The sequence below is a fragment of the Lutjanus erythropterus genome, chromosome 7 (assembly GCF_056507025.1).
Source record: "Lutjanus erythropterus isolate fLutEry1 chromosome 7, fLutEry1.hap2, whole genome shotgun sequence".
NCBI lineage: Eukaryota > Metazoa > Chordata > Actinopteri > Lutjaniformes > Lutjanidae > Lutjanus > Lutjanus erythropterus.
The window spans coordinates 39,006,761-39,015,325 of record NC_139323.1 but is presented as its reverse complement, the minus strand read 5'-3'; the positions used below and the strand labels follow the sequence as shown (position 1 = coordinate 39,015,325).

Here is an 8,565-nt window from a genome sequence, read left to right as displayed (position 1 = left end):
GTCAGTTTGAAATGCTTTAATATGGTTCAATACTTAACTTTGATTAGATAATCAGCTTGCGCACGCAAGATGAAAGCCATCACCTCACAGGACTTTTGGGGCTCTGTAGAAATGAGACTACTTGTGTTGAAAAACACCTGAGCATAACAATTTCATACAACCAGTCGCTCTTAAATTTAGCAGTCCTCTCAAAAGTCATGACCATCTTATTTTGTAAAACAACTCAAACATTTTAACACATTTTCGGCTGTGAGGGAAGCTTAAATGAAATATCTGTCTGTGCTGTAACACTGTAACTGTAGGTTACAACATTTCCAAAGGATGTTTGCCCAAAAAACAAGTTAATAATAGAAGAGTCACAGCTTAAAAGTACACACACTTACATTCATGCATACACAGCACAGTGCTCTGCTGCTGTTCATTTTAATCTGTGAAATGCTATCAAGAAGTTCATTAATTACTGCATGTCTGCTTTGGTTTGGTCATGAGCCTCTTAAACTATCAAGGTCACGTATTTGTTTCATGCATAAGAGAAAGACTTTGTTAGTGGTCTCCTCTTAACCAGTTGTTTAGGCACCACTGTCTGCAGTAGCCTCCTCACAAGGTCCAGTCTGCCTGTTTTGATCAGAGCCCTGGATAACTCTGTGACCTCTGCTGTGTGAGTCCTGTAAAGGCACCTCAGCTCGGCCTTCACGATGTCTCCGGGGTACCTCTCCTCTGCCTTTTGCACCCACAGCTCCAGCTGTGTGATTGCAGGGGTCGGGTCAGGGCCTCCCTGCATGAAGACAAACAGGAGGGCCTGTAGGAGGCAGCGCAGTGCTGTGGTATCTGTGCTCCCTGGTCTCTCTAACTCCACAGCACATTTGAAGCAATCTGCAGCGTTCTGCTCCTCGCCCTTCAGCAGGAGGCAGCGTCCTCTGAGCACGTGGAGGTCTGGCAAGCTGTCGCTCAGCTCAAACTGTAGAGCATGAGACAGACTCACCAATGCACTGTTCACTGCGCCTTCATCCACCAGAAGACTCTCCTGCAGGGCATCTACCCCCATGTAGTAGTACACCTAAAGGGCAAGACATGAATTTGAAAACCTTGTTGCTGCAGAAAATCCATCTTTATTGCTCATTGGTAGTTTGTGGGTTTACCTGGGCCATCTCTAGGTGAGTCCGCAGACATGGTCGCACTGTCAGGACCTTGTCCAAGTCTTTTCTGGCCTCAGTTAGCTTATGTCGGTCTGGGACTCCACCTTCACCATGTTTTGCCTTCTCCAGGTCTCTGACATAGAGCATCATATTGATCTAAACGTAAAACATTAATAAATATTTGTTGTAAAACCTTTTTCTTTTATCAAATGTATGAAATCATCACTTTCTACAACTGCATAGCCACACCATAATCATATGAACTGAATATAAATACATGCAATGCACAAAACTAACGATTTACAGTTTACACCTGGGGCACGTTCAATCTGAAAATGTTGTGTACCATTTTGCAATGGTTTCCATTGAATGACATGTTTCCTCAAAACAGTGCACAACAGGCTTTGAGACAAGTATTATCTCATTTTGGTTGGTGTTCCACAGGTGTTATCCAATCAGCAGTGATGTGTATGATAATGCAGGAAAGTGCAGTGCGTTTGCATAAAGAAAAGGGTGATCAATTTAGCACAGTTTCCGTTTAAATGAACGTTTTGCTACGTTTTGGGAGGGCTGAATGCTCAGTTGTGAGATCTGTTTTTGAACCAGCTTAAGTCACGCCCCCTTTTGCTCTGTGCTCCAATAACAGTTCAGGCACCTTTCTTCTTTCCTGTTTCCTGCACTTAGATATGCAATGTGTTTGGCTCATCTATGTTGAAAAGATGGTTAAAAGATGTTGCTGTGGTACCCAGCTTGCGTACCTACTGGCTAACTAGCTAGCTAACAATAAATGTAGATTAGTTAGCAAAATAGTTAGTATTTCTCTAACATTAGCTAGCAGATTTTACTATCTAGGTAATGATTGGTGAATATTAGCTACCTAGTTAGCTAATGTTTTGCTAACATTAACTATGTTAATAACTATTAACTTACTTAACTATATATAACTAACTAGCTAAGGACTGTAGATTAGCTCGCTAGCATTTTGCTAACATTAGTCAATTTAACTAAGATGTGACTATATTACTTTTACAGGGTTTTGGGTTTCTTTCCAAAATATTCAACTTCAACTATTACTGGAACGCAGGGTGAAAAGAGGCAGGACTATGGCTTCATTTGTACAAATATTTGAATTCTGCACATCTTTCAGCCATTTTAAATTAATGCAAATGCTCATACTTTGAAGGGATTTCACATGGAAATTGACTGAGTTTTGCCAGCTCGGTGTTGGCATTGACTCGGTATATTTAGACTACAGTACCTTGGCACGGGTACAGTAGGCCTGCCAGTTGAGCTCTGGGTCTGGGAGCACATTCAGAGCCATGTTGCAGATCCCTGTGGCCATCTCATGTTTGCCCAACAGAAAGAAGACCTTTGCCAGAAGGTTCAGGGTGAATGCGTCACCACTGGCCAAGTTTATAGCCTGAGGACAAAGACCGCTGAGCTGAATGTTATGGTGAAAACATATAAAGAGGCAGCTGTAGCACAAATTCTTCTGTAAAGTAGGACTGAGCTTTCAGTGGCACATAAGACAAATTAAGAATGTTCAGTATTTCCATTTGAAACAGGTTGTTGTTGCAGGGAGATTCAAGGTTCATTAACTTTCACAAGTAACATAAACAAAAGGGGTAATGTCTGTAGTAACTTTATCGTAGAATCTCTTAGACCAGGTCTTGGTGCAATAGTCCTTGTTTTTCTCCTAGCTTGTCTGATATTTGGTAAGAGTTGTGGGTTCACTCACAGTTCCATAGCAGGACAGAGGTTCAGAGGCTGAATACCCACAGTCATGTATCGACATGGGTACAGTGGTGAACTCCTCCTTCCTCTCCAACATGATGCCAACATAACACCAGGCAAGAGCTGAGGGTAGAGATCAGAATCAGAGTATGAGTATGATCTTTAGAGACAATGATGTACTTAAACCACGTATCACCAGCAGAGCTGCACACAAAGTACAACAGAGCAGATGCATTCATAGACAGTTATACCACATTCACCTCTGTTTCGTGTTTTCTCAGATTCCAGTGTTTCTGTGAGAAGCTTCAGTCCCTTGTTGTAGTGGGAGAGTCTGGAGTATTCAGAGTCCTCCTTTGTCTTCACTATGTCGTCCAGCCTGCAGAAAGAAAACGACTCACTACAAATTAATATTTACACATGAAGTGGTGCAGTAGTTATCATTTGATGCCAGTTCTGTACCTTATATAGATAGTTGCCATTTTAAAATACCAGCTTCGTTTTTCCTCGATTGGAATCTGAAAAACAACAATATTCTTTACTAATAGTCTTTAGTTAGTTAGTTAATTATGCTTAATTGGTATTCCACCCAAATGAAGACAATTTGGAATTTGTCTTGAATTGAAATTGTAAACTAAGGGCTCTATGCCATGCCAAATTTGCAAAATAAGAATGAAAAAGAAGAGAATATCTAATTAATACTAACACTGCATGGTTGAAATACCAACCATGGTTACAGAATGATGCATGTGGTTTGATCACGTACCATCGTTTCAGTGCTCCTCCTTACATATAAACTGTTCATGTTAATACAACTGCTAAACACACATTTACAGCTTTGTTCTGAATATTATTGTATGTCTACTGTCATCTCACCAGCTGGCCCCCATAGTCCAGAGCCCTGTTGTAAAGTCTCAGTGCGGCCGTCAGCCTCTCTCTCGTGTCGTCGTCGCTGTCCAGCTCCACATCGTAGGGATACACGTAGGCCTGCTCAGCCAGACATCGAGCCGCCAGCATCCTGGTCTCTTCCTGAGAGGCCTCTCCAGCATATAAGCCCATGAGATGGGACACTTTCTCCACACACTCCCCTGCATCCAGCTCCCTGCCCAGCTTGTCGTAGACATAGCCCAGGTTGGCCCAGGCATTGAGGTTACCAGGGTCTTCTTTACAAATACTTCTGAAAGTCCAATAAACACAGAGATAGTTTGGTTAGGAACAGATCCCCCATAAATGTCTTTAACATCATAAGTAATTTAAACAGAGTGTCTATTTGTACCAGGGTGATAACAGTCACATGGCAGCTTTTTGGATATTTATGCGTGGCCCCCAAAAATTGTTCATGAATCCTACTAATTTTAGCCCCAGCTGTACTTTGTTTTTAGTGCTAAGTAGTGAACATTAGCATTATAAAATGCCTAACTAAGATAGTAAACATGGTGCACTTGCTAAAACATTAGCATGTTAGCATGCTGGAATCAGCGTTTAGCTCAAACTAGCACTGTGCATGAGTACAGCTTCACAGAGCTGTCAAGTGATCAAGAAACTGATGTAACTGCAGTGAGATAAAACTTATAGTGTCACAACAGGAAAGAAGAAGTACATAAACAGATGCATAGTTGAGATAAAAGAAGATAAAACTAGGATAACTGGAAGATAAACTAGACAACTAAAATGGAATGAGCATTTATACAATTTGAAGCCTTAAGAGAAAAGGGGGAGTGCTTCATACAGTTATTATAGGCTATCTGCAGAGAGCAGATAAGATATAAATGTGTTAATCTTACTGGAGTAACTCATACTTTTGTGGATCATGCCTGTTGAAATGATTTGTCTGAGCCAAACAAGCAGTGTGCATTGTCATCTTCACAGTATGTTTGTTATGCAGCATCTTGCAATTAAGATTGCTGTTAAAAGATTTATGGTAGCATGGGTTGATGTTTTGCTGTAGTGTGTAGAAGGTTGGGTTGGGCCTCTGTGCTGCTTTTTCTACCGCTGTATAGGCATTCAGGGTGGTGGTTCTTGGTTAGCTCACAGAGATTAAGTATATGTGGTAAAACACATTTCAACATGTGGTGTATCTGTTGCTGGGAGTTCTACATAAACACATGAAATCCTGGATCAAATGTCTCAAGATCAGACCTTTTGGTAAGTGAATATTCTGCCTTTAAAGGGATAAAAAAAAAAGTTTGTATCAGCACCTGAATATTTCCTCAGCCATGTCAAGCTGTTCGAGGTGAAAAGCCAGCAGGCCCAGCAGATTTCGGACCGCGTACTGCAGATATCCAGCTTCAGCCTCCAGCTCACCTCGCAGGCTCTCCTGCTTCAGGAAAGTGTCCCTGAGTCTCAGCTTCACAGGTCCAATGGGGTCACAGTTGAGGTTGAGTTCCAGATGGAAGTGGCCGGGGATGTAGTCCATGTCCTCCATGAGAGACTCGAGGTCCTCTGTGTTGTCCATGGCCTCCTGCTCCACCTGCTCAACCTGTTTTTAAAAAGAGACAAAAAACTTAAACTTAAAAATATCAATATAATCAATTTATATCGTGAATTCAGATCCTCCACAAGAAAATACCTCTTGTCCTCCTCGTCCTATTCAATCTGCTGTTGCAGAATTCATCCACCCCCTCTTGTCGTCTCAGACAGGTTGAACAGGTTGGGCTTGGGAGTGACGTGGGAGTGGAATAGAGTCGAAGAAGGAGATACTGTATAAAGATGGATGCATTTTTCCCCCCACATACTTATTTGTCAAGTCTACCTTTTTTATCATCATCCATCAATAAACAAAGTCTCAGTCACTGATTCTATTCATTTTTCTATTTCAAAAAGGAGATTATTTCACTTCTGAGTTGTTTTTGTTTTTAAAATGGCAAGTATCAAGTAACTGACATTCCATGAAGTCCATTGTGACAGATTGATATTAGGCTATTTATATCTCGAGTTTTGCTTCAAAAAAAAGTTTTTGAAACCTTGTTTTGGAGAGTGTTTCAGTTAACCCCCTTCTGCCCCTGCCTGTGTCAGCAGAAGAATGTGAACCATCAGGATCAGTGTGACTGAAACACTGAAGGAAACTCACAACAAACAAATATTCTTCCTACTTCATGTTACTACTTTCAACAACTTTTCATTTCCACAAATATTCTTGTTTTAAAAAATAAGCTGTGTGAGGTGTTTACAGAACATGCAAACACCTACAGCAGATATGCATATGCTATGCAAGTTCAACAAAAATAAACACTGACTGTGAATCCTCACAATACTATCTGACATGATCAGATAATCAGATAAGCAAACTGTTCTTTTCTAAATGCTTTTGCAAACAAATCCAAACTCTTCCACCAGAGGGTAAACTTGTATTAATGATAAACCAGACTGAAGTAGAAGTCCAGCATCACATGCGGCTTTTCAGGCCCACATCAAAAGAGGTTCCCAAGCAAGTGCAAACTCTCTAAGGAGGCAGGAAAAAACTCCACAAATCCTCAGGACGTAAGAGAGCTTGGGAGAGATGATTCAAAGAGAGATCAGCCCCTCTCTTCAGCAGGGGGCAACAATAGCTGTAGGTGGGAACAAATCAGTTACCAAAAAAGTCTAGTAAAAGTATTGCAAGTGAAACTTTAAGACCAGCATAAGATCGGTTCAAAGAAGTAAGCTCCAGGAAATACTGGATTCACGTAATGAATTGTCATATGCATTAAAATACCACCGGTGCATTTCCACACCGTGAAAAACTTATCCATGGTTGCTCTCCAGTCAGCATACAGACGAATCTGACAACTGCTTTGTGTGTTCCACCATCTTGTGGCGCCGCCATTGCTGTCGTGGCACGCCATGTTCATCACTCTCACTGTCTGCTGGTTTGGTCTGGAAGGGAAATTTGCAAGACTCTCACAAGATTTTTCATGGTTTAGGTCAAAATGTTCACTCTTGCGAGATCTTGCGGATCTGGGGTTCCCTTCGAGACACCGTGTCTGCTGTTACTTGCTAATAGTGACAGCATGGATAATTGGACTGACAGTAACTGCTGAAGGTTCCTTTTATTAACATTATTCAAATGTTACATAGTTAGACATTGGTTGTGATAATATCTAGAAATGGATAATGAAGAAAAGAAAAAATGGACCGTCTCCACCACATTTAAGTAATAACGTATTGAGTAATATATATTAAAAAATATACATGACTTCAAATTTTTTATCATGTATTCAAGATTTACCTTCTGTTAATATTGCTGATCCACTGTGACACATCGTGGTCCTGCATACATTCAGTGACAGTACAACCATTTCATTAGATTAACAATGTGTAAAAAGGCTTTCGGGTCATGTTTCATACAGCGACTAAAGAGTAACTTGTGCATCAGTATAAGAACCTGAAGGGCGACAAAATATCAGTACTGTACGTAAGGAGCTGGAATAAGAATGGGTTGTTTCTTAAGTAGGCCAAAATGGACAAACCAGACACTGGTGTTTCATGTTTTTTGCCAGTGTTGTGACCACAGTAGGTTCTCTTACATGTTTGGAAGGGGAGGGTGAGGTGAATTGTGTTGTAATCTGCAAGTACTTGATTTACAACTAATTTTAAGAAAAAGTAAATAAAAAATAAAAAGCGAACACAAGATGTCTCAATCCAGTCTTGTGGTTGTGATCTGATGGTCCACTGCTGCCAGCTGGGTTCTCTTACTGCACAGAGACTCCTTTTCAGACAGGAGTCACTCCTCTTTGCACTCAGTATTTCAAGCTGCTGTTTTCTGGACCTCTACCTTTGAGTAACTGTTTGATTAATTTAAACCTAACCCTGACCCGACACCATCCTGCCCCTCTCCTTCCAACTTGGGAAAAAAGGCCCACCTACAGGGACATGATAGTGTCAGGTTAGGGTTAGGTTTAGATTAATCAAACAGTTACTCAAAGGTAAAGGTCCAGGTTCAGGAGAAAACAGAAATACTGGGAGCAAAGAAGAGTGAGTCCTGTCTGAAAAGGACTGAGTGTGCATTAAAAGAACCCAGCTGGTAGCAGTGGACCATCAGATCACAGAGCACACAGGTCAACAAGAGGAGGATTTCAAATACCAAACATGCACGTTTTTGTTTGGGTTAGAAACTCGATCACCTGAAGCAAACCCACGGAGATATGAAGAAAACATGAAAGCCCACACACACATTCCTCAGTCATGTTTGAACAGCGCTGAATCACCTGTGCTGCCCCTGAAACGCCAAGATGTTACATAATGTGTATTTAGCGCTGCAGATTTGCCTCCTCGTGGGCAGCCTTTTCCATTTGTACCATGTGGGTGTACAGAAATCTGAAAAATTTTCTCCTCTCGACAACCGTTGCCATGGTGGCCATCATGGATACCAGGCTGATTGCATGGTAACATAATGATTACAGATGCTTGCTTGTGTGGCTGTGCCCCCTCCAAGCCAAAGACAGGATTTGAACAGCATTTTCCTCATAAAGGCTCCAACTTAGATGATGCATTTTACATCCTGGCAGCCAGGAGACAAAACAAAGGCATTACTGTGAGGATATTGACCCCGAATATTCCCTGTAGCCTTTGTAGTACCCCCCTGTAAAGTAGGATTAGGATATGTGTCCCACATTCTGATGGAGGTCCTTTTTGCTTTCAACCTAACCCCTTTTTAACCTACTTAATTGTTTTGGTGTCTGGGTTAAAGGGGTATTTCTGTTTTTTGAGGTACTTATCC

At 41.3% G+C, this 8,565-nt stretch overlaps 1 protein-coding gene across 1 annotated transcript; it reads right to left on the bottom strand.

Annotated features, from left to right (window-relative positions):
- Positions 1-5,378, bottom strand: ttc22 (tetratricopeptide repeat domain 22). The gene is made up of 8 exons (XM_084723724.1): positions 5,066-5,378; positions 3,744-4,044; positions 3,330-3,385; positions 3,131-3,246; positions 2,875-2,993; positions 2,395-2,556; positions 1,140-1,292; positions 1-1,057 (listed from the first exon to the last, which is right to left on the bottom strand). Exons 1-8 carry the CDS (start codon positions 5,320-5,322, stop codon positions 521-523), a joined length of 1,701 nt encoding a protein of 566 aa, XP_084579850.1. The 5' UTR covers positions 5,323-5,378; the 3' UTR covers positions 1-520.
- Between the last annotated feature and the right edge of the window lie 3,187 nt (positions 5,379-8,565).